This window comes from Cannabis sativa, chromosome 9, assembly GCF_029168945.1.
Source record: "Cannabis sativa cultivar Pink pepper isolate KNU-18-1 chromosome 9, ASM2916894v1, whole genome shotgun sequence".
In the NCBI taxonomy this organism is placed as follows: Eukaryota; Viridiplantae; Streptophyta; class Magnoliopsida; order Rosales; family Cannabaceae; genus Cannabis; species Cannabis sativa.
Window position 1 is genome coordinate 6870910 of NC_083609.1, and position 27503 is coordinate 6898412.

Sequence of the window (27503 nt, forward strand, 5' to 3'; positions counted from 1 at the left end):
ATTAAGTATTAGATTTTTTTTTTTTATTTTTTTTTTTTGACAAAGTGATTTAAATCACTCATGAATTTACGACGCCCATGTCCGCCACCGGCGCTGGAATCTCCTCGAACCAGGATAGCTCATCGTCTAACCGCAGAGCATGCTTTGCCAACCATGAGCCGCTAAAATCTTAGAGCGAGCCCCATGGGACAAAACTGCCCCCGGAAATTTAGACAATAAAGCTATAACATCTTCAAACAACGCTCCTAACTCAATAAATACTGAAGTTCCACCTGAAAAAAAATATCAAAAAAAAAACATAAAACTTTAATTAGAAAACTATTCAAATTGAAGAGAATCAACCAACCACCAAGACTAAGCAACTAGATCTCCCTATAAAATACTAGAACTAGCCAAAGGGATTACCCTTTGGCTAGTAACAACTAAATTATAGCATTCTACTTCATAACCTTCATAGGATCCCTATTCCTTACTCTTACTCTTTTAAAATCAAACATAAATAAAATTTTCCTTTTAATATCCATTATTCCTTAAATATTCAAAATATTATATACTAATTATTTCATTTTATCTCTTAAAAATATTACTTATTTATAGAATAAAACATGTCAAAATTCTTAAGTAAGTCAAATTATTTATTATTTTATTTATAGCGTAAAACATGGTATCTATAATCTTTATTCAAGCTAAATTAAACTAAAATTGTATTAATATCCTTAAAATTTAAGATTGCATTTTTCACATTCAAAAGTACCATTTTTCTAATACCACTTCATCATACATTTAATTAATAATATTAAATTAATATTAATTAATCCAATTCGGTATTATGACATAATGTTTCTTTATTTATTATTTAAATAAATAACCTCCTAATTATTATACCATTTAAATTATTATAAAACTATTCATGTTAGTATCTTCCTATACAACTAATAAGGCAATAATCTCAATCTTCATTAGCATTTACTTCCCATTTATTTCAATATCTTCCCAAAAATAAAAAATAAAATAAAACAAAGTAATACTCAATTCACAATTAATGTCCCTACCTCTAATTTATTACAAAATCCCACATTTATAATTTATTACCAAATTAATATTATGTTATCTATAATAAACTAATAAGGCAATAATTTCATAATTATATATCATAATTGTTAGCTATTAAATTTTATAATATTTTTACAATTCATGATATCTTGTAATTTTAACCAATTACCCTAAATAATTAGGGACCAGCCATAAATCATACGTTAAAACCTTAAAAGGCACCAAATCCATAAACAATGGCGCAATTTCATCCATCAAATTTGTACTTCCATTTCTTCCATCAAAAAACTAATACCACTCATCCAGAAATTCTTTAAAAATACAAATAAATATAATAATTTTGGTACATTCCCAAAATATTGACAACAAACCAAATTTTTATAATAATTTGACTTCCCAAATATATCTGAACCAATATATTCTCATTAGACCATTAGTGTTTCCACCTCCCTTTATTACAAGATCCTCAAGATTCTTATTCTTCAATTTACTTAATTAATTATAATATTAGAATCTCAATACTAAAATTCTAAACACTTTCCTTTTATGTTGAAAATTCCTAAAAAAATATAAACCAAAAGATAGCTAATAGGAATTAGCGATTAAAGTAAACGCTCTTAAACATTATTTCAATTAAAAATATTCTTTAAAACATACCTTAACCAAAATAATCCTTTTATTCCGACTAATAAATCTGTATAGTGCATAACTTATTAACTTTAAAATATTAATGTGTCAAAATTTTCTTATACATTCAATACCGAAAAACGTGAAAATATAAACAAACTACCCTAAATACTTAGGGGCCCAACCATATAATAGGTGCTAAAGCCTTGTAAGGCGCCAAAGCCTTGTAAGGCGCCAAAGCCATAAATAATGGCGCAAAATAGAACAAAATCAATATAAAACAAACCTATAACAAAAAAAGAAAACATTGAAAAAAGAAAGAATAAAAAAGAGTTGTGAAACAAAAGAAAGAAAAGCATTGAACTCATTTACAGCAACAAACGATAGACAAAGAAAATTGAAATAGAAAACTCTTAAGGTAACTTGAACAATGAATCTGATCAAGAGGTATTAAACTACAGAAAAGTTGCTTCAAAATCGTGATCACTGGTCCTTAATATAACCAATTCTTTCACGAATCACACAGATTATATCCAACAGTATATACACCAACTAAAACACTATCACAATTCACATAATATCGAAATACGGCTATATAAAATGGAATGAATTCAGTCTACAAAAAAGAAAAAAAGAAAACCAGAGAGATATTTATCGTGATAGTTTGTTGGAGGATCAAAACGATGGAGAAGTAAGTACTGGGGATGCGATCACGAATAAAGATGAAGAAATAGGAAGGTTGAAGTATTGTGAGAGGTAGGAGTAATAAGAAGAGAGAGGACACAAAAAATGTGGTACTTGTAAGTAATCATTTTTTCTAACCATGATTAAACTACATATGTATCATAAGCTTGTTGGGATGATCGAGTCTCTAATTAGAAAATCTCGTTTGGTATGGTCCAACTTAGTTGCTCCCTGTTTCCATCCGAAGGCCAAAACAAATAGACATATCACAATCACAACCACTATTGTAACCATACTTTGCTCTTCAGATTAATTATTACCACTATCACCTGTTCATAATCATAAATAGCATTTCTAAGAAAAATTGTCAATATATATATTTATATGTATGACTATGAAATTGAGAGGGTTAATAAAAAAATTTGAGAATTTGGGCATGGAAAAAATCTTCAGATGAGTTTGGATTTAAAGGCCCAGCAACTATATCTACTAACTACAATATCCAGAAAAAATTAAACTAAAAAAGCCTAATTTTTTTTTTTTAGATTTACTCCGAGATCCATAGAGCTTCAATGTCGGTGACCACGAACTGGAACCACGGATGAGCTTCAAACGCCGTCGATCACGAACTGGGACCACGGACGCCGAGAACCCTACAGAGAGAGAGAGAGAGAGAGAGAGAGAGAGAGAGAGAGAGAGAAACGAACAGAGAAAAAAGAAAATAGACATATCGATCTAACCTTGGTTTCCTGGGATCTCGATCGTCGAGGAGAAAGGTGGATTGAAGATGAGTCAGAGAGAAGACGACCGAGGTGGAGAGACGACGAGTCGATGACTGGGGTTTTGGATGATGGAGAACTCAAATCTGTGGAGCTTGGCCGCCATTTTCCGTTCATCGTTCGACGTTCGAGACGCAAAAGGAGAAGAAGAAAGAGAGAGGCTATCACGAAGATCGGAGAGGAGAACTGCTCCTCTTAATTAAGTATTAGATTTTATATAATTTAATATAATAATTTGTATGGAATATCGCTAACCAATCGCAAGGTGACACATCTAAAAAATACTAGACATTACTAGTGTGCAATAATAATAATCAATATATATTAATTAAACTAAATGCCCCATAATTATAGTGAATTAATTTAAGTGCCTAATCATAAATGCAACATTTTCATTTTTCTTCAAGAGATATACTTTTAATGAACATTACTTATAAATAGGTATTATTAAAACAGAAAAAGTTTTTATACTTTATTTTTCAATCTAATTACAAAAATCTCTAATTTTTACTGAATTGTATTAGGGATTGTATTATTCTATTGGCTAGAAGAATTAATAAAAAAAACAGTTATTCATAAAAAAAAAAAAGAAGAGAATTTGAGTTATATATTTATATATTTTTTTATATAAATAGAAATAATGTAAAAAGATATACTATTTTATATATTTTTGAAATAAATGACTAGATTAAGTATAGAAATTTAAATTTCTCTTTTATTATTTGTCATTGAATTAAAATCTAATAATTTAATATTTTTAAAATTAATATTTATAGTTAAATTTTTTAGTAACTATAATTGGGTAAGTGTTTCATATACATATTTATATATATATATATATATATCTTTAACTACAGATATAATAAAAGTGACTATGTAACAACAATCTTTGGCTTAACGATTTTTTTAACATTATTATTAACGTCATTGACTTATTATTATTATCATTAAAAACTAAATTGTGATTGACTTGTTCTTCTCTTTTTCCAAATCTAAAAATAATATATTGTGATTCAAAACCCAATATTGCTACTGAAACCCAAAAGGAAAAGATTCTTTTTTCTTTTCTCTTAAACTTATATTGTGATTTTCAATCCCTGCATGCATGAAATCAAAGATCATTCTCTATGATTTTTGATCCCCATTTAATGTAATTCTTCGTTCTTCTCTATGATTCGTTGATGAAGAGATCAACAAACTAAATTGGAATGTTGAGATACGATAGACAGAGAAGGGGAAGATGGACAGAGGTTACCGTTCCTTACTGAAAAGACCAATAAGTCCAAGATTAGGTCAATGTGGTGGCCTCCCTGTAAAAACTTTAGAGAGAGAAATAGTTTGCATTATTGATTTTCTATTGAGAAATTACAAACTAAAGCCTAAAAATAGAAAGTTAGCTAAGATCGTAACTAACTAGCCAACACTGAACAAACTAGCCAAAGAGGCATAAAGCCTAAAAATAGAAAGTTAGCTAAGATCGTAACTAACTATCCAACACTGAACAAACTTAGAGTAAGCTTAAGTGACAGTTGGACTTTCTAGACTAGGTTCCCTAACAGCCCCCTTCAAACTCAGTGTGGAGAGATACGAAACACTGAGTTTGTCTCGAATAAATGAGAACCTATTGCTAAAGATTGGCTTAGTGAAGCCATCAGCAAGTTGTTGTTCAAAGGAAACATGATGAAGTTATCTATAATGAAGTTTAAACCGATTGTATGGTCTAAAATTTGGATAGCACAAGCATCCAAAAACTCTAAGTGAGGTGTGATCAGGTTTATTGTGAAATAAAATTTCAAGAGGAGATTTGTATGCAAGTTTTGAAGTAGGCATTCTATATATTAGAAAAATAGCAACATTATTGTATAATGATCCATCTCATGCCAAAGTCGGTTTCAAGTTGTTAGGATTAGTTGATAGTTATTCATGTTAACTGTCCTAGGTAGTTACAAGTTAGTTTTTTTTTTTCTATTTTTGTCTCTAATCATAATTGTATAAATAGTTAGAGTTTAATTCTTCATAGCACAGCCTTGTACAATTTCTTATCTCCCTCTCAATGTAATTACTCCACTCATAAATAAAACAACACAATTAATTCAATTTGATCTTGCTGGTTTCTGAGTCTTTTTCTTGCTGGTTTGTTACTAGTTTGCTGGACCATTGCTACAACATTCTTGTTGCTGTTGTTGTTCTTGTGTTTTGCTCTTTGAGCATCATTCTTGATTGTAAAAGGGTGACGATCGATCTCAACAAGTGGTATCAGAGCAAGGTTTTAGCTCAATCAAAATTTAAATTCGAAGGCTCCAAGAATCATCAAGAAGATGGATGCAGCAAGATTTGAAATTGACAAGTTCAATGGAACTAATGACGTCGGGTTATGGAGGATTAAGATGAAGGCATTGCTTATCCACAATGAAATTTCAGAAGCAATTGATGAAGAGAGTCTCAAGGAAATTAAAGATGAGAAGAAGAAGAAGGAGATCAAAACTAAGACACATAGTGCCATTCTTCTCAGTTTAGGTGATTAAGTCCTAAGAAAGGTGTCTAGTGAAGACAAGGCTTTAGGTTTATGGAACAAACTTAGTTCAATATAAATGGAAAAGTCCCTGACCAATAAGCTTTATTTGAAGAAGAGAATGTACACTCTCATAATGGATGAAGGGAAAGATTTGAGGAATCACTTAGATGAGTTCAACAAAATCACTCTCGATCTTAGCAACATTGGAGTGAAACTAGAGGAAGATGATCTAACAATTATACTGTTGAGTTCTTTGCCAAGATCCTATGAGCACTTTGTTGATACAATGCTCTATGGCAAAGAAACTCTTACAATGTCTGAAGTTAAGGCTGCTCTGAATTCTAAAGAAATTCAAAAGAAAACAGAGAACAATCAAGGTGACAATGGAGAAGGTTTGTTTGCTAGAGGAAAGACACAAAAGAAAGATTTCAAGAACCAGAAAGGAGGCTACAAGGGAAACCAGAAAACCAAGTCAAAGGATGACTCAAGGGAAATTACAGACAAGAAGTGTTTTTACTGTAAAAAGGAAGGCCATTTTCGAGATGAATGCTTGGCTTTGAAAGCCAAACTTAAGAGGGACAGTAAGAAGAACAATGAGAAAGGAGAAGCTAGTGTTGTAGCAGATGGCTATGAATCTGCAAATGTGTTGGTGGCCTCAAATGCAGATTCTGGTCATGAATGTGTTCTTGATTTAGGATGCTCATTTCATATGTGTCCAATCAAAGAACTGTTCAAAGATCTTGAAGAAAGAAAAGGGGGGAACAATACTTCTCGGTGACAACAAGGCCTGTCAAATCCATAGAATTGGTTCAGTTGTGCTCAAAATGCATGATGGATTCAAGAGGAACATTCAAAATGTTAGGTATGTACCAGAGCTCAAAAGAAACTTATTATCTATTGGTGTATTGATTAAAATATGTTGTAAAGTTGAAATTGATGACAAGTTTCTTAAGGTCTTAAAGAATTCTAAAATAGTTATTAAAGGGAGATTTAGAAATGGTCTCTATATCATGATTAGTGAAACTGTTTCTGGTTGTGTCAACACTATTTCATCAAACCATGATCTTGACCAAACTAAAATGTGGCACCATGATCTCAACTATGTGTTTGTGCTTACGCTCAGCCACTCCATTTTGTTCATGTGTATGAAGGCATGAGACTTTATGGATAATTCCACTTTGTTGAAGCAAATTAGTAAAAGCTTGATATTCACCCTCAGTCTGTTTGAATAATTTTAATCTTGAGTCCCAATTGCAGTTTGTGTTTTGAAAGTGTTAAAGGTTGAAAGTGCCTCACACTTAGTGCGTAGCATGTAAATCCATGTGTGTCTAGAGTAAGCATTTTCAAAACTTATATAATATTTATAACCACTTGATGAGTTGATAGGGGTAGGACCCCATAAATCAAAGTGCAATAATTGAAGAGATTCAATGTAAATGGTAGTTGAATTTGAAAAAATAAGCTTATGATGTTTTTCCCAAACAACATGCAACACATAGATCAAAAAATCCAGATTGAGTTTTATTGCTTATGGTTATATTACAATATTGTAAGGCACTTTGAACTATTCTAGCAATAGGATGTCCTAACTTGTTGAGCCAAAGTGAAAATTGAGCACTATGAACATGTAAAGAATGTGTATTACATGCTGGAATACAATAGGAAACACTAGAACCGTTGTTTTGATGTGTTGAGGCTGGCTGTTGGCAGAGAGATTGCAAAGGTAGAGAATCAAACTTGTACAGGCCATTGTCAAGCCTCCCAACCAGCAAGATCTTCTTGGTAGCTAAATCCTTGACATAACAAGAGTTAAGGAAAAATTCAAATGAGACATTATTATCAGTGGCAAACTGAGAAACACTCATGAGATTCTTGGTAATTAATGGAACACACAGAAGATTATTTAAGGTTAAGGACTGTGAGTGAATGTGAGAAAGGAAAGAAGTGTGACCAATGGTTTTGATGGGCAAACTTGAAGCATCTCCCATGAGAATTTGCTGATCACCATTGAGATCAGTAGAACGACTGAGATTCCGAGCATGAGGTGTTAGGTGATGTGTTGCTCCAGAATCAGGATACTAACAATTGTCTCTAATAACTTCAGGATATGCATATGTGTGTTGAGCTTCTGCAAGACTAGCACTACCAGAAAATGATTGAGAAAATTCAGGCCCTTGATAAGTTTTATCAAACCTGTAGAATCATTGCTTTACTGTATGTCCCAACTTGTGGCATAACTAACATTGTACCTTTTGACCCCAGACAGTGTATTGTCCCCATCCATGAGAGTAGACACCTCTAGAATTTGATGGATTCCCACACACATAGGGAGTTCCACGACCTTGAGTAGGTGGTCTAAAACCTGGTGGAGCATGTGGAACCGAATATTGTCCAGGATTGGGATAGACCCTTTGGACATAAGTGAAACATTGGAGTGAGTAGATGATGGATAGTACGGTGAGGAGAAAGTACCTCGTCCACCAGTAAAAGGTTTTGTATGTGCAAGATTGGCTTTTGGCTTGGCAATGTCCAAATCTTGAGTAGCCTTCTTGAGTCAAACCTCTTGAGCCATTAAGAGAGCTTTGATTTTAGCAACAGAGTAGGCTTCAATTCTGGTGTTAACAGAGGTGATAAAGACATTGTAATCACTTGTCAAGTTGTTGAAGATAGCTTCTCTATGCTCTGCAGGTGTGATTTGGTAACCAATCAAAGCAAGAAGATCAAATCTCTTGACCTTGAGGAGATAGTCACTTAGTGATCCCTGTATCTTGGCATTTCAAAGCAAAGTTCTATATTGGCTGATGTTTTCACAATTAAGAGCAGAGTAGTACTCATGCAATGTATTCCAAATCTGAGCTGTAGTGTTGCAACCAACCATTCAAGTTAAGATTTTCTCTTACATTGATGAGAGGAGCCAGGAGACAAGAACACTGTCTTGTTGATCTCAATCTTCGTATTCAGGACTCAATCGATTGGCAAGACGATCTGCTTTTGTATTGAGTTTCACAGGAGTTGTGTTGAATCAAGAAATCGTTGCAACTATGCTCCTTTGATCGTTGCAAAGACGATGTTTCCATGGAAGGTGATTGTGTTCATATAATCTAACTGAGAGAGAATATGAGAAGATAGTAGGAGAGGTTTTTGGAAGAGAAGGATTTGTGTTTTTAACAGCTTGAGACGAACCTCTAGGGCCATGAACGAACGTCATTGCTAAATGAAATCAACTCTGATACCATGTAGAAACTTTAGAGAGAGAGAGAAAGAGTTTGTATTATTGATTTTTTGTTGAGAAATTACAAACTAAAGCCAACTACATATGTATATATATAGACAAAGAGGCATAAAGCCTTATAACTGAAAGTTAGTTAGGATCGTAACTAACTAACCAACACATAACAAACTTAAAGTAAGCTTAGGTGATAGTTAGACTTTCTAGACTAGGTTCCCTAACACTCCCATTGGGTGAATAGTGTAAAAGGGAATCAAAATTTTATTTTTATAATCTTCCCCTTCTCCTCTCTCTATTATTTTGTATATCCATGCTCTGAGTTCTTAGCTCGCAGGGTATGGGTACCGAGATTGCTTCTCGATCGAGAAACAATTGATTCATATATAAGGAGCTTGATAAGTTTGACTTCCAAAAGTGAGATCAAATATGAAGGCATTCCTTACAATATCAACACGAAGAGTCCAGTATTGGACTCAGAAATGGGTTTTTCTATATTCCTTACTAGCTAACTTTTATATAGTATTTAGTTTTTCATACTTTGAGTAATTCTTCAATTTCAATTTTCCTCTATTTTGTAGAATTTAAAAAATATATAACTTTTTGCTATTGTAGGGTTTGAAGGAAATCTATTATTGCTTTAATAAAACAATCACTCAATCAATTTAAGAAAGGGTAAGACATAGTGGATAGGAGCAGAGGAAGAAGGTTGGTCTTGAGTCTTGACCCATTACATGGGTATGATGCATTCGATATTAAAGGTTTATTTAAAGAAGTTTTTTGTTTCCAATTCAGAATGTGCTAAGGTCGTCCTCAGGGTTTTTCATCGTAATGATAGCCTTATTCACACCCATCACATATGCCGATGAGTTTAGTAAAGTAACCTCCTTTTGGTCTACCAAGCTATGCCAAAATAATAGTTTCTACATTCTTGGCATTATGAGATTTTTTAGGGTCAAACATAATCGTTATTCGCATAAAAGACAGTTCTGACCAATGTATAAAATAGGGACTTATTCCCAGTTTCAATAAAAAAAATTGAGAAATATAATCAATATAAGATAGTCTAGCCTCAACTTTCACTTTGTTATTTGGTAATTTGTTTTTTCTGTTCTAAAAATTTGACTTTATTGCTCGTTTTGGGTCCATTAGTGACAATGCTTTTTTTCCATGAGTGTAATTTTAATGGATCACTTCAGTAGCTATTGCACGTACCCAATTTTATATTCGGTTTAATTCTTTCCTCTCTAATGTTTTAGTAATCAAATTAGGGTCAATGAACTTTTTTTCTTCTACTATATATTTGAAGAATTTTGTTACTTTCGTGGTTTTTGATACTTATAGATTGTTTAATGTTGTTGGATGTAGTTCTTATAGCTTTGAAGGTAACTCTTACATGTAAGGATTGACCATCACCTTAGATTCAATCTTGTAGACCACATTACACAAAGAGATTGGCCTTAAGTCCCCCATCTTCATAGGGTTCTTATTTTTTTTTGGAATAAGAATAATATTGGTATAGTTAATGCCAACTGGAAGCTCACTCGAAGAGAAAACTTGTTGAACTAACCTTACCATATCCGCCCCATAATATATCAATATTTCTGATAAAACCTCGAACTCATCCCATTAAGACCTGGAGCCTTCTCCTAATGCATTTGAAACAAAGCCCTACGAACTTCCTCTTCTGAAACTTGAGAAGCTGAACCGAAACTTGAATATGATTAAGCAGTTTACCCCACTCGGCATCAGAGGCAGTAAAAAGACCTTAGAAATAGTCTTTTACTAACTGAGGAAGCCCATCATCCCAAGTAAACCAATCACCCACGTCATCTTGTAATTTAGAAATATAATTTGTCCTTTTACGAGCACTCGCCACCACATGAAAATAACTATTATTATCACCCTCTTTCAACTAGAAATGCTTCGCCCTTTGCTTCCAAAAAATTTCTTTTTGAGTTAGAATCTCATAAAACTTATACTGCTCTTCCTCATACAACTTTTGTGAATCAACATTAGCTTTTTTGATGAAGCTGCCTTAACTGTCTCTTACACTGCATCAGCCTCTCCTTAAAACACCCGGTGACACTCTTACCCTAATCTCCTAAAATCGCCCCACAACTAGAGATTTTCTCAAAGAGTTTCGCTTCCAACCTACCCTTCTAAACACCCCTCACGAACTGCTCACACATAGGCTCCCGTAACCATGAGTTTTTAAAGTTAAAATGCTTAACACACCGAAAAATAACGTGAATACACATATCTAAGAAAATCAAACAAAGAAGTGAAAAAGGTATTACTTTGCATGAAAAATGGAAAAAGAGATACACAATTGACTCATAAAAATCTTTATAAGAAAAAAAAATTACATAAAAATAAATAAATAATAAAAGGGAAAATAATAATAGGACCCGAATTCCGAAGGAGTCCACATCTGATCTCACCCTAAGACTCTCTATTTTCATCCCTAAATTTCCCAAATTCACCATTAACAACCCTCTGCTCGACCTCATCTTCCACTTCCTCCTCATCGTCTTCACTTGCTAGGGTTTCTGGAGACTCTCCTTCGTCTTTCACATTAGGTATCTGCTTATTTTTAATATTTTTATTCTCCGACTTTTTATTTATTTGGTATATGTATTTTTCTGCAGTAAAACCTGATCGTCCATCTGATTTTCGCGTTTCTCTTGATCTTTTTGTGTTTGAGCTTGAATTTATGTGAGTTTTGATTAGCATCGTCCTTCGACAGAAATTTAGTTTGCTTCGGGATCTTGGGTTTTGTTACAGTGATTATTAGTGTAGCGCTTTTTGAAAATTTCGACCTCGTTTTCTAAAGGGTTTAGGGTTCTCTGGTTATAAGGTTGGGGGAAATTTTCGCCAGTGTTTATTCTATTGATTACCCGAGTTCCGTCGCATTATTTGAACTTTGTGTTTTCGGTTTTGGTTGATTAAAAATGATTTTATGTTATCATCTTCTTCAGATGTAGGGTTGGTTTCCGGGAATTAGTAATTGTTGATTGGAGTGTGACAAGATGACGATGAATGAGCGGAAGACCATTGATTTAGAACAGGGATGGGAGTTTATGCAGAAGGGAATCACCAAGCTGAAGAACATTCTCGAAGGGTTACCAGAACCACAGTTCAGCTCTGAGGATTACATGATGCTTTATACGTATCCTTTTCTATGATGTTTGTATTGTATTTGTAGTTTGATATAAGATCGTACTTTGTTTGTTCCAAAGTACAATTTTTTAATTTTATTTTATGGGGGTAATTGCACTTTTGTTGTTCTTAACATTCTCTATAGAACGATCTATAATATGTGCACGCAAAAGCCTCCACATGATTACTCCCAGCAGCTGTACGACAAATACCGTGAATCATTTGAGGAGTACATTACATCAACAGTGAGAAAATTTTGATACCTTTGCTTTCTTTAATTTTGTTTGGACACTTTATTTCAATAAACTTTGATTAATCGTCTGGAATTATTTGTTCAGAATCTTTAGAAGTATCTAATACCACTTTTCTGTAGTTAACTTTATGTCAAAACATAATTTGAAATGCTTATAAAATGCACATAAACAAATGTGTGATAGCACTCACCTTATATAAAAAGTTGGAGAAGACGCTCATTATGACCACTAAAATACTCACTAACATACTATTCCTACCATGTCAACCTTTTTTGTTCTTTTTAACTCAGGTTTTGCCTTCATTAAGAGAGAAGCATGATGAGTTTATGTTGAGAGAACTTGTGAAAAGATGGGCAAACCATAAAATTATGGTTCGGTGGCTCTCTCGTTTTTTTCACTATCTTGACCGATACTTTATTGCTCGGAGGTCACTCCCACCACTTAATGAAGTTGGTCTAACTTGTTTCCGTGATCTGGTAATTCATGACACAACTTTCTTATTATTTTTGTAGATTGTTACAATTACTTATTTCTTAAATTGATCACTGTGTACATATTTGATACAAGACTAGATTTTTATAATTATTATTTATTTAATTTATATATATATAAATTTTGGACTTTTGAATTCTAAATAGAAGAATTCTGTTTGTTACTTTTATTTCATTTTGACTAGTGAATATTAAATAACACCTGATTTCATTGTGTTATTCACTTTTTTGGTAGAGATACCTAATATCATGTGGACATCTGTTATGGTTTTCAGGTCTACCAGGAGTTAAATTCAAAAGTTAGGGATGCTGTGATTTCTCTGGTGTGTAATAATTTTTTCTTAAACTATTTAGTTTTTTTTTTTAACTTTGAAGTGAGGAGTGATATTTTATTTTATGTTTTAAAAAAATCAGATTGATCAAGAACGTGAAGGAGAGCAAATTGACCGAGCTTTGCTAAAGAATGTCTTGGATATATTTGTTGAGATTGGGATGGGGCAAATGGATCACTATGAGAATGACTTTGAAGCAGCCATGCTTAAGGACACTGCAGCATATTATTCTCGAAAAGCTTCAAATTGGATCTTAGAAGATTCTTGTCCAGATTATATGCTTAAAGTAAGCTCCATTCATTTGCATTAAATCTGTGCAAATTTTAAATTTTTTATGTTCATGTAAATAGTTTCTGAAGCACTTTGCTGGAAACTCCAGGCTGAAGAATGTTTAAGACGGGAAAAGGATAGGGTTTCTCATTACCTGCACTCTAGTAGTGAGCCAAAGCTATTGGAGGTTTGTGATTTTATACTTTAGTTGTATAATTATATTTCTTCTTCGAGTGAAGAATGTCTTAATAGTCTGTCTAATTTTTAATTGTTATGAACTTTTGTTTAGAAAGTTCAACATGAGCTGCTGTCTGTATATGCGACTCAATTGCTTGAGAAAGAGCACTCTGGATGCCATGCTTTACTTAGAGATGATAAGGTACTTCTTTGGCTGAACCACTTGTTCCTGTTACTTAGTTGGAGAAATCAGTTAAATAAATGATTTTTGTCTGTTTAAGGTGGAGGATCTGTCTAGAATGTTCCGGCTCTTTTCTAAGATACCCCGAGGCTTGGATCCGGTTTCGAATATTTTTAAACAGGTTTTCATGCTGCACTCATGACATTTTTAATTTTGTATTCTTGGGTCGTCAAATATATTGATAGTTGTAATTTGTTGTGAGATGTATATGATTTTTTCTTTATCTATGATGCAATTTTAGCATGTTACTGCTGAAGGAATGGCTCTAGTCAAACAGGCGGAAGATGCTGCAAGTAACAAGAAGGTTTGTCTATCAATTCTCTTCTCGATAACTATATCACACAAGATGATGCCTAAAGTTGTTGTGTACTTTTTTTCCCTCTAGCATATCATGGTGGATTGAAAGAATTCTCAGTACTTTGACAAATCTGCCAAAAGCTGTGAAAACTTTATGAATATTGCTTTATGCGTTAGCTAATTGATTTGGGGTTTAGTCTTTACTTTTGAGTTAGCTAGCCTTTTCTTTTCATGCTAGCTAGATACCTCTTTCTTTCTTCTGTAATTTTGTTTATCAGTGATTTTATTCCTTACTTTAGTTTGTACTGATTAGCTGTATTTTCCATGGTCCCAACCAATTCATTACTGATGAATTCCAATTATTTTGTATCTCTACAGGCAGAGAAGAAGGATGTAGTTGGTCTGCAAGAACAAGTACGTAGTATATTATTTAGGGTTTGTTTGGTATCCAGTATTACATCGCATCATATAGTATAGCGTTATATGACATGTTTTTATTACACATACAATACAAGTTAATACCAAATATAGTACTGTATAAAAACATGATACACACACTATAATACTATACAATGTAATACAGTGTACCAACAGACACCTTATAGGGTTAGACTGTACACACTTTTTCAAGCTAAAACTAATGTGCCTTCTGTTATTCAGGTTTTTGTCAGAAAAGTCATTGAGCTACATGACAAATATCTAGCATATGTGAACGACTGTTTCCAAAACCATACACTTTTTCACAAGGTTTGTGTATTAACCTGCTTGAAGGCTATCTGGACACTTTTTCTGACTCCTGTTCATATTATCTAATTGTTTTATTTTTTATTTTTGTTCTACAGGCCCTTAAGGAAGCTTTTGAGATATTCTGCAACAAGGGTGTTGCTGGAAGCTCAAGTGCAGAACTTCTTGCGACATTTTGTGATAACATTCTAAAGAAAGGTGGAAGTGAGAAACTAAGTGACGAAGCCATTGAGGAGACACTGGAAAAGGTGTGCTGCACTGTTCCTTTGCTATATTATTTATCAACTTGTCTGGACTTGTAGAATTTTGCCATTGATTTATTTTTTGAAAACCAAATCTGCAGGTTGTGAAGCTGCTAGCATATATTAGTGACAAAGACTTGTTTGCCGAGTTTTATAGGTATTAATTGCTGTCAAACTTTGTCGTTTTATTTTAAGTTTGTTCTTTTACGAGAGGGGAGGAAGGGCTGGATTGCACTTATATAATGATAATATTTGATGATTTTCCTTAGAATAGATGTTAGATGACTAATCCTTTATCATGTTTTACAGGAAAAAGCTTGCTCGACGTCTTCTTTTTGACAAGAGTGCAAATGATGATCATGAGAGATGTATTTTGACTAAACTGAAGCAGCAATGTGGCGGACAGTTCACTTCAAAGATGGAAGGAATGGTAGGTTGCATTAGATGCTCATTGAAGTATCTTAAGATTGGAGCCTCTAAAGTGCTACTTTTCTCTTGTAGGTGACGGACTTGACTTTGGCAAAAGAAAACCAGACAAATTTTGAGGAGTATTTAAAGACTAATACTCAAGCAAATCCAGGGATTGATTTGACTGTTACTGTTTTGACCACGGGCTTCTGGCCAAGTTACAAATCTTTTGACCTCAATCTTCCAGCTGAGATGGTATATTGCAAATGCTAACAACTTCTCCCTCACTCTCAACCTTGTAAGCTTATTTTTCTATGTGAATTGCTAAGGTTTTATCTTTTTTGTTTTTAGGTTAAGTGTGTTGAGGTTTTCAAGGAATTTTATCAGACAAAAACGAAGCACAGAAAACTTACATGGATATACTCCCTAGGAATTTGTAATATTATTGGGAAATTTGAACCAAAAACCATGGAGCTGATTGTTACGACTTATCAGGTAAGCTTAATAATTCATAAATCCGGTATATTTCTTTGTTATGTTGTCCAGTTGGTAATTTTAATTTTCTTCTTTCAGGCTTCTGCGTTGCTGCTATTCAATTCCTCAGATAGATTGAGTTACTCTGAAATCATGACTCAGTTAAACTTGAATGATGATGATGTTGTTAGACTGCTCCATTCCTTGTCATGCGCTAAGTATAAGATTCTCAACAAGGAGCCGAGTACAAAAACTATATCTCCTACTGATTACTTTGAGTTCAACTCCAAGTTTACTGACAAAATGAGGAGGATCAAGGTTGGTGGATATCTTTTTTCTTTCCTTCATCTCTTATTTCATTCTTCCGATCCTTATGATATAACACACAGATCCCTCTCCCACCTGTGGATGAGAAAAAGAAAGTAATCGAGGATGTTGACAAGGACAGAAGATATGCCATCGATGCCTCAATTGTGCGCATCATGAAGAGTCGTAAAGTATTGGGTCATCAGCAACTGGTGATGGAGTGTGTCGAGCAGTTGGGTCGCATGTTCAAGGTCCTTTATTTGTGCCCCTTTCTCCCACCATTATTAACACACTAACAACACCCTCTTTTTGTCTATTTTTCTTGAGTTTGTGCATGAATATTTCTTCCGGCATTGATTGAAATTTCTTTTGCAGCCTGACTTCAAGGCAATTAAGAAGAGGATCGAAGATCTCATCACCCGAGATTATCTGGAAAGAGATAAAGATAACCCTAACATGTTTAGGTACTTGGCGTGAATGGCATCGATAATCCCCTTTTGCCTAATGAAGTTGTGCCCATTGCTTCTGGAATAAGCAGAGAGGGTCGCCTCATTGCGGAAATCACACTCATAATGGTTCTTGCAGCAATATATGAGTGTCCGTGATGAGAAAAAATGCTTCAGAAAATGCTTGTACATTTTTCCCCCCTTTTGGAGCTAGGTATGGGTGCAACAATTATAGATTGTGCAGCCATGGTGGAGAGAATTGTAATTGATTCCATAATGTGGTCTGGTGCTTCAGTGGGATCGTGTTCCTTATATAATAACTAAAAACTGTGCTTGCTTTGTTAATTTTAATCTTTTGCCCCCCCCACTGAATGGAAATGTTAATAGTATTCCACAATTGTCAATTAAAATCTGAGTTATTGGAAATGTTTTGTATTTGAATGCATTATGTGCACTCATATTTTTATGGCTACAATTCAATTAAGTTATGTTTGGTATGAAAGAAAGATAAATTGTGAGCGACAGAAAATTGAACAGATGATGATGATGATGATGATGATGGGGTAATACTTTATTTTGTATTTGATGATGTAATTGTAAACTACATTGCAATAGAGGTTTATAAACTTTTCACTTTTTTGTTCCTGACTCTGTTTTTCTTCACTCTATAACAAAAGTGTGACCCTCTAATGTCGAGTGGTTGATACAAATATCGCCACCAAATCTAAACAATTATTAGTGTAACCAACGATTGAAAACACTTGAACTTAATTATGTAGTTCATGTAGATGTTTCTGTAATATTGTAACTACTAACTATTGTATTTAGTCAATTTCTGTTTTTAATTGTTATTTTGATGATTGAACATTTTCTGTCTTTTATCTACAAATCTATGTAAGTAGTGGATACAAACACCTCAAAAAAGATAAAAGAAAAAAAAAGATTAGTCGCATTTTACACTTTTAATGGACATTTACTAGATTGCTTGAGCCACTTAAAAATCTTCGTATTATTTAAGTAATTCACAATTTATTTTTGAGTCAATTGTCATTTTACTTGAGTATTCACTTATTGTTAAAGATTATTAAATGAGTATTGCTAACTGCTGTTAAGTATTAGCGGTACTCAAAACCACCTAAGTATGTTTTTTTTTTTGAAGCAGAATTCATTTAATCAAAAGCATTACAATGGATAAGGCGAATCTCGCCGAATAGCTTGACTCGCACAAAGGGGAACAACCCCTACCCACATGGCACTAACTTTGTTAATCAAAACATCATTGGCTAAAATATGCGCAACTTGGTTGGCTTCTCTAAATACAAAAGAAATCCCTGCCACACATTCATTTTGCAGCAGTCATTTAATTTGCGCAATGAGCCCATCGACATCCCGACATCCTTCCTTCTCATGCATCACTAAGTGTACTGCTTGAAGGCAATCAGACTCAACAGAGAAGGAGGGAAGACTGCGTTGTATACCAGCCTGCAGACCCATCAAAATCGCTTGTAGTTCTCCCTGCAATGGCGTAATGTTCTTTTGCACATACCTGTTAGCAGCCGCGACAACCCGACCTTCATCATCCCGAACAACTGAACTAAGCCCAGCAATGCCTTCCCCAACCTTGACCCCTGCATCCACATTGATCTTAAAAGAGCCTCGCCTAGGTGGAGTCCATCTTGCCTCTTCCCTCGGCTGTCCACGTTGCTTCGACACATTACTCTCTCTAAATTCATGAAGAAACTTGCTACACCTAAATATGTTCAGAACTACTACAAAGTGTGGTGTTGTAATAATTAGTGATTTTTTTTATAATAATTAATAAATTAAAATAAATAAAATTAGATATTTAATTATACTAATATGTTGTAGTGGTGCTTGAAACTCTTTTAATTTTCTTCATATTAAATTTGAGTGTTGCTATTACACTAATTGTGGTACTTGGCCACCTCATGAGGTGATACTTTTATAAATGGTTTAACAATTTTTTATAATCATTTATAAATTAAAATATGAAAAATTTGATAAATTTAGTTGAATTTTCATTAAATGTTTTCTTTTCTTTGAAAATTGTAATATTTAATTAGTGATATTATTTGTGGAGCTTGTAAATTTTTATGCCAAATTAACTTTTTTTTTTACGAGAAATAGCAACTTAATTAATTTAGCATTCTGAATACAAAATAGCAAGAAGATCCGTAGGAATAGAAGTTCTGAGAATGCTACGACCAGATAAGGATCGAGCGTGCCTAGCGACAAAGTGGGCAGCTCAATTTGCTGATCGTTTTACACAACGTAAATGAATATTAGAAAGAGAAGATAAAATATGTTTGCAATAATTAACAACTAAACCAAACACATAAGACATTGGCTGAGTGGAATGAATGGCTTGAACGACGAGCATGCTGTTACTCTATCGTAACATCTTTTCGATTGGTTTCTTTGATCCAACTTAGTGCTTCTTTGATGCCCATTGCTTCGATGGTTTCAGCTAGAAAGTGACCACCATGATACACGGCATGAATGTGAATGGGAGAAGCATGATGGTCACGAGCAACCATCCCAAACCCGTAAGAGTTGTCTTGCTCAAATGTGGCGGCGTCAACATTAATCTTGATGGTTTCCAAATCCGATTTTGCCCAAAGCTCATCCTGATTACCTATATTATCGAGAAATATAGATGATAGGGAAGAAATATCCTGAGCTTTTCTCCAGTGATCAAGAGAAGTAGTTGCCGATACCATAACATCATTCACCAACGGGGTTTGTTTTTCCCAGACTTTCTTATTCCAGGATTTTCATAGGGACCAACATACCATTATAATTTTGCACACATCTTCAGTAGGCATTGTGGAGAAGACATGTTCCAACCAAGAGGCAAAAGTTGCTATTGGAGTTGGACGGTTAATACCAAGCCGATTCCAACACTCAGCAGCAAGAGCACAATGTAAAAGTGCATAAGTTGTATTTTCTGGTTGTGAAAGGCACATGGGACAGAGAATGGAAACATTTACATGCTTGGTAACTAAGTTAAGGCAAGTAGGAAGACAGTTATTTAAGATTCGCCACAACATGTTCTTCACTTTAGGCGGTATCTTCAGCTACCACAAGTTTTTCCAGAACCCGAAGTTATTAGCAGCATGGTCAGTTGCTTTATTTTGTTGCAGCAACTTATAGTAGGGCTGAACATCGGGCGAGTTTACCGGGTTTCGGGTTGGCGGGTTTCGGGTTCAAAAAATTGAAACCGAACCCAGACCCGAATAGGGCATGGGTTGGCGGGTTGGCGGGTTTCGGTTGGTCGGGTTTAGCGGGTTGGCAGGTTGACCTGGTCAACTCAGTCAACTCGGTCAACTCTTTAAAAAAAATTAATTTTTTATTCAAATAATTATTTTTTATTTTTTTATTTATTAAATTAAGCATATATAATATAACAATTTGTTCATAGTATCTACTATTGAAGAAAAAATACATTAATCAATCCAACCAACAAACAAACAACCTATTTATCAAAGATTCAAATCAAACTTCATATTCATGTTCATGAATCATGATAAAAGTTAAAACTAAAATATTTCAAAATACATCCATATCCAATATTCATAGTCCATAAAAATCTAAAGTCCATATTATATATAAATATATATATATAAAAAGAGTAATAAAAGAAATATATATAATATATTTATAAACCGGGTTGGCGGGCGGGTTCGTGGTTCAACCCGAAACCCGGTATCCCTAAAATCTCAACCCGCCAACCCACTCGAAGGGTACCGGGTTGAACCCAACCCGCCCGAAACTTTTTTAAAATTTTTTTTGCGGGTTCACCAGTTCGGGTTCGGGCGGGTTGCTCGGGTTCGGGTCAAACCCGTTCAAAATGTTCAGCCCTAACTTATAGGCACTGCTTACTGTAAAACTACCATTGGTTTCACTAGTCAAAGACCAACAATCATCTGCATCTGTTGTGCTTAATGGAAGGCCGAGGATAAGGCTTGCATCACGAGAATTGAACATGTCACAAACCAAGTCATAATCCCAGCTGTCCGATTCAACAGAGAAAAGAGAGGAGACAGGTTGGTTTATCAAACTAGGATTGTTTGTTGTAACATACGGCTGGTCATTATCAGGAAGCCACGAATGATTCAAAATGGTAGTGGTTGTACCCGACTTAATCGTTCGATTGGCACCAAGCTTGATTAACTTTTGAGCACCCCAAATACTCCGCCAAACAAAGTTAGGATTGGAACCAAGCTCTGATTGAGAAAATCAGAATGTGGGAAATATCTTGCTTTGTATATACGACTTGCAAGCGAGTTTGGATTACAAAGCTGCCTCCACCCTTGTTCAGCAAGCATTGCGAGGTTGAAGTCATTTAAGTATCGAAATCCTATACCTCCGAGATGTTTATGAGTCGCCATACGCTCTCAAGACATTCAGATAATGCCATTACCCTTGCTTGCATTAGTTTTCCACCAGAACCGGGCCATGAGCTTCTCAATCTCTTGACAAGTACTAATAGGAATAAGGAAGACACTTATAGCATAAGTAGGGAGCAATTGGACCACAATTTTTAAAAGGATCTCCTTATCGGCTCTAGAGAGGAACTTATCATGCCAACTGCTGAGACGAGTAATCACTTTGTTTTTGATAAATCCAAGTATAGTATTTTTATTCCACCCAATGATGTTAGGCAGTCCGAGATAATGGCTGCCTTCAGAAGCTTCTATCATACCCAAAATGTTGCAAATACTGTCACAATGTTGGGGGGCAGAATTAGGAGTGAAGAAAATATTAGATTTGGAAGCATTCACCTGCTGTCCCGAGGCAGTCTCAAACATACGAAGCAGATTGAGGAGCTTGCTAGCCGCTTATACAGTAGCTTGGCAAAATAGATAACTGTCATCAGGAAAAAAACATTTGCGTAATGGAAGGAGCATGATTCGCCATAGAAATTAATTTTATTTAAAGAGAGGGGAAAAATTAATTTTATTAAAATTGACTTATTCTTTCTATCTTTTCTTTTTTAAAAATAAAACATAAAAATTTTATATATATATTTTTTCACTTGAAAAGGTGAGTAGTTTTTAACAATCTCTACCGGATTCATCAAATTCTCCATATGAAAAAAGTGACCTAACTATTGTGGAAGTTTGAAGTAAAGAAACTCCATTTTGGATCGTAGGTACAGAATGACAAAAAATGTGAACACTATCACTAAGCATACTAGTTTACTCAATTATTCATTCAATCATACCATACAAATAATGGTCAATTACATTACCATGAGCCATGTATGTGGGTTACAAATTCAGTGAACTGTGAACATATACCTACCGTCAGCTAATTCCACTACCATTATTCATGAGACTCATGGCCAAGAAAACAAAAACAAAAAGGAACTACTTTTTTGGGTTGATTAATTTATCAATAATCAGAAAAAAGGGTATTTTATTTAAATGATTAAGAATATGCCAAACATGCAAAAATTTGGTCCCAAACACAGAAGAAGAAGTGAACAAAGCAATCTTAACGGTTCTCTTCCATTTCCCAACATTTGATTACTCATTACATAATTTACTTTACGTTTTAAAAAAAGTGCTTAATTTGTGAGAGGCTCTCTCTCATTTCTAAACCCTAAACACCTATACAAAATAAACATACACACACACATACATATTATATATTATAATTGTAATCATTATATTAATCACGTTTGGTTATTGCAACTCACAAAGCTCGTTAGTCTTGGATTTTGGGACCCATTTTTTTGCTTAGATCATCATCCTCATTATTCCTCAAAGAGGAAGAAGAATTAATGTAAAGGGTGTTCTTGAAAGTGATTGATAGGGCATGAAATTGGTGAAGTTGCAGCAATTGATTATAGTGGTCAAGGCAAGTAAGTTCTTAACAACTAACACTTGCGTGACCACTCTGCTTTTGTTTAGTGGGATATACTCAAATTTCAAGCAACTCATCAATGAGAGTGAGTCAAACAAAAGTAAAATATTGTTCTTTGTGTAACATATGCACATATCTCTTTTTCCTTACCAAACTTCTAGCTTTTTTTTTTCACTCTAATTAAAAAGAAAAAGAAAAAACAAATCTCGGGTAACTTAGTGATACGATCGATATGATTTTCAAGCATTATAGAAAAGAATCTTGCTTTTTTGCTTTAACTCCCCATATAATGTGTGATTAGAAATAGGAAATATTTTTATATATTTATATTGATGTGCTATTTGAGGCCTTAAATTCAAATTCTTCTCATATTTTGTCAAAATAAATAAAATTATATTAGCTAAATTATTCAAAAGTAAATGTTATTTTGATTCTTGTACTTTACAAAAGTTATTAATTTGATTTTTTGTTTGGTCAAATAATAATTCAGACTACGTATTTTTCAAAATAGTACCATGAAATCAAGTTTTGTCAAATTAAAACATTACTAGTTATATTTTTTTTGTATATGTTTGTGTTACAAACTAATTTCATGTTGGTTATATTAAAAACAAAAGTAGCATTATACTTGTACCCAATAAAATTATAAGTACACCTCAATATTTTAAAATAATTTACTTAATTTAATTTTTAAAAATCACTCTTAATATATATATTTTAAAATTTTCTTTTTTACACTATTTAGTATTTAATTTAATAATTATTTTAATTTTAAATTTTCATATTTTTACAAAAGTTATTATAATTATTTTTTATTTTTTAAAACATATAATATCTTTTCTCAAAATTTAAAATATATTTTATTTTTATTTTATATGTATATTTTTTAAGCATATAAGAAGGAAGAAAAAAATTAATAAAAACCAGTATAAATCAAAGACATACTTTTTTATACAAAATAAAAATAATTACATGGAGTGTTTTTATAGATTTTTGGGGTGCACAAATAAAACTTCCTAAATAAAATTAATAAAAATTGAGCATAAGGTATTATTTTGTACACATTTTAGAAAATATTGGGAACAAACCAAATCATTTAACAAAACATATAATCTAATTGTAAAACATATAATCCAAAATGATATTTATCCTATTAAAAAAGACTTTTATAGTTTTATAAAATAATTCTCACGGTTTAATAATTGTACACTTAACTTAAGTCTTAGTAGTCATCGTAGAGATGAATTTTTAAGACATGCATCTACAATTAAAAATTTAATATTGTAATGATATTTATACTAAACTTTTCCTATGTTAAATCAACTGTGGATAAAAGATCCATAATATTCTTTTTAAATAGTATTTATGAATGCTTAGGTTAACCAAATTATTCCAAGAATAATTCTACGTTAGTATAAACTATTTGATATCAAAATTTATTAAAATTTTCAGATTATTAAGATACAATCAAGAATTTGTAATAAGTTTCAATCAAATTATTTAACTTATTAACTCTAAGTTTCCAAAACTAAAGAAAATAATTTAAAATCTATGTTAAATAAGTATATTAAATATTTAAATTTAAATTAAAGTTCATTATAGAAAATACACTTAGTATTTTAATCTCTGAAAAATATAATTAAGTAAGGTTTTTTCAAAATTAATTACAAAAATTAATTTATAAAACCATAATATTTTGAGTAATTTTGAAAAGTTTAACTTAGATATGGTTTGGAATAAGTTAGTGAAAGCGGTTCTTTAACAGATAGCTTGATGTGTGTCTAAGCAATTCAGAGCGGTATTTTGATGCCTTCACAGTTTGGTCTTATTGTTCAAGATGTTCGAAATTTGATTTTGGCTTTATCTTTTGTTGATTTGTGTTTTGTAAAACGATTTGCAAATAAGTAGACTCATTACTTGGTAAGAGATTCTTGTTTCTCTACAGGTCGTGTGCTTCAGCTGGAGTACTGTTCCTCGAAGTGCGTTTTATTATTTTGAACGAATTTATTAATTAATAAATCTTATAATTTTTATTAAAAATATATATATAATATATAAAGTAACTTTTGAGTTGCTCTATCAAGTAACAAGTAATAAGTAAAAGGTAAATGTAATTTCTTTTAAAAATAAATTTAATAGTTATGAATATTCTTGAATGGAAGAAAATCCTTCATTTATTGTGTAACTTAGTTATTATTTTAATCTTATTGGTTACCCTTCAAAAAAACAATTAATCCATATATAGTTACTTATTTATAACTTTATTTTGTAATTTGTACATAGTAAAAGCTGAAGTTTTGTATTGTTGTTTATTGTCCAATGATAGTGGAAGAATAGTGATCCATTCTCTATTTATTATTAATGTAATAATAAAAAAATACAAATAATTGGTTTGTAACAACATAACCCTTTTTAACCCATTTTTTTTTATTCTAAAGAAATAAGTTGATGGCAATAATTTGTAATTATACGAATTTGACTCATTAGTGGGTAGTAATTCATTTCATTGAATCGTGGTACATAACAAAAATAAAAATGTTTAAATTTGCAATGACCTAATTAATTAATTATTTATTGTTATATTTTGTCCTTTACTAATTGTAATTCTAGGTCTGACTCCATAATAATCATTATTACAGCGTTGGAAAATAAAAATGATTATCACGTGTTTAGGCTGACGGGGTTTGTTCATTTATTATTTGTAATTGAAATATTTTTTCAATTATTTTTTGACATCATTTTTTGTCTTGGTATTTAATTTTTTTTTCTTAATATTTTTAAAGCTATAGTAAATATTTAGAGTGTAACTGCTAGAAATTTATAGGTAGAAACTAAGTATTTTGAAATAAATAAAATGATGAATACAAGCAAATAATTTATCTGGCTTTGATTTTATTAGTTATGTTTTCTTTAAAAATTATTTCACTATATTTTTATTAATAAAAAAAGATATATTGCCCTTAAATTTTACACATATTCTATAATTGAGAGAGTGAATTTACAATAAAATGTTTTCGATCAAATATAATGGGAATTTTGATTTTATATACTTAAAAAATTAAAAAGTTTTATTATTAAACCAAAAACCTAAACCTTAAAAAAACTATACATTTTTTTTCAAAACCCCAAAAATACCCCCCTCACAATTCTCTCTCTCTGCATCATCTCTCTCTCTCTTTATCTCACATCCCAACCGCCCACCCTCACCACCACCTCCGACCTCCATCCTCCGACCTCCGACCCTCACCGTCGACCACCCGCACCAACACCCCGACCCAGCCCCACTCTCTCGGACCGCCCAAAAGTCGCACCCCGAAAGCCCACTTCCTCTCTCTGAAATCGCAGAAAAAAAAAATTGGTCCCATGTCCGACCATCGGACCTGGGAGCAATTTCTCTCTCTGAAAACGCAAAAAAAAAAAAAAAAGAAAAAAAAATTGGTCCCATGTCCGATGGTCGGACCAATCGGACCCATCGGACCCATGGTCCGACCATTGGACCTGGGACCAATTTTTTTTTTTTTCTGCGATTTCAGAGAGAGGAAGTGGGCTTTCGGGGTGCGACTTTTGGGCGGTCCGAGAGAGTGGGGCTGGGTCGGGGTATTGGTGCGGGTGGTCGGCGGTGAGGGTCGGAGGTCGGAGGATGGAGGTCGGAGGTGGTGGTGAGGGTGGGCGGTTGGGATGTGAGATAGAGAGAGAGAGATGATGCAGAGAGAGAGAATTGTGAGAGGGGTATTTTTGGGGTTTTGAAAAAAAAGGTATAGTTTTTTTAGGGTTTAGCTTTTTGGTTTAATAATAAAATTTTTTAATTTTTTAAATATATAAAATCAAATTTCCCAATATAATTAACAGTAAATATGAGAAGAAAGAAAGAAAGAACAGAGAAAACCAGAGCAAGAATTTTATTATGGCTCTTCAATTCTCGTTTACAACTGAGAGATGAGCTTATTATATAGCTCTGTTCATACAAGGTAAATTAGTTGGAGAATTAACCAACTATTAACAAAATCATTAGCTACAAAATCAAGATTAACAACCCAAAACTAATCTTGACTAACTTAGTCCACGTGGTCTAAAAGTAAATGATTTTGGAAACTGATAGTTTAATTTGTGTTCATAATGTTCATACTCTTCTTTTATCTTTAAATAATATTGAGTTGTGTTTTGTCAAACAATCTGCAAACAAGCTGGCTCATGTTTTAGCCAGGAATTCTTGTTTCTCTCCAGGTCGTGTGCTTCAAGTGGAAGATTGTTCCAACAAAGTGCGTTATATATTGTTATTAACGATTGCTAGTTAATAAAGTATCTAAATTTTATTAAAAAAAACAGTAAATTAGTATAAGCATACAAATTAAATTAAAATTAAAAAAAATAAATCAAATAGAAACCTAAAAGTATTATACTTTTAATTACTATCAAAATCCTCTTTTTTTTTTTTGAAAAAAATAAATAGAAATAGACTAGGCCAATATATATTATATATAAATATAGAAATAGAATATTTTGGATTTTTTTTATAAGTGAGAAATAATTAATACATAAAATACTTAATTAATTTTATAAAATAAATAATACATAAAATTTTTGAAGTAGCAAATTTATATAAATTGCAAAATTTAAGAAAAACATATTAATAATTAATGTTTATCTTAAAAGTAATAATTCAATATAGTGAAAGAATATTTTTATAAATTAACGTGGAAGAACTAAAATTATTAATACTTTTATTATAGTTATTGTTATTATAAATTATAGATTATATATAAATATTATCTCACTTTAATTATGTATACAAATAATTTCATTTGTTATATTTTAGGTTATTAGTATATATACAAGTTATATAATTATCAAGAAACTTTATTAATTTTAAATTATGTTTATTG

The 27503-nt window shown here is 32.6% G+C and overlaps 1 protein-coding gene and 1 long non-coding RNA gene across 2 annotated transcripts; one reads left to right on the top strand and one right to left on the bottom strand.

Annotated features, from left to right (window-relative positions):
* Positions 1-2028: 2028 nt before the first annotated feature.
* Positions 2029-3335, bottom strand: LOC133030948 (uncharacterized). The gene is made up of 2 exons (XR_009684483.1): positions 3105-3335; positions 2029-3017 (listed from the first exon to the last, which is right to left on the bottom strand). It is a non-coding gene; the product is annotated as an uncharacterized LOC133030948 (long non-coding RNA).
* Positions 3336-11215: 7880 nt separating this feature from the next.
* LOC115722854 (cullin-1) lies at positions 11216-17373 on the top strand. Its single transcript, XM_030652191.2, has 20 exons — positions 11216-11466; positions 11866-12056; positions 12192-12291; positions 12591-12776; positions 13067-13114; positions 13206-13409; positions 13503-13580; positions 13683-13772; positions 13852-13932; positions 14053-14115; positions 14487-14522; positions 14769-14855; positions 14951-15100; positions 15196-15251; positions 15404-15524; positions 15596-15757; positions 15854-15997; positions 16076-16294; positions 16366-16533; positions 16658-17373. The coding sequence occupies exons 2-20, from the start codon at positions 11917-11919 to the stop codon at positions 16757-16759; spliced, it is 2235 nt and encodes a 744-aa protein (XP_030508051.1). The 5' UTR covers positions 11216-11466; positions 11866-11916; the 3' UTR covers positions 16760-17373.
* Positions 17374-27503: the final 10130 nt, after the last annotated feature.

Excerpts from the sequence above, each read along its gene's own strand:
- LOC115722854 (XM_030652191.2), top strand. The coding sequence starts at position 11,917 with ATGACGATGAATGAGCGGAAGACCATTGATTTAGAACAGGGATGGGAG. Across the intron at positions 12,777-13,066 it reads TAACTTGTTTCCGTGATCTG|GTCTACCAGGAGTTAAATTC; the intron begins GTAATTCATGAC and ends TATGGTTTTCAG. Across the intron at positions 13,581-13,682 it reads GTGAGCCAAAGCTATTGGAG|AAAGTTCAACATGAGCTGCT; the intron begins GTTTGTGATTTT and ends ACTTTTGTTTAG.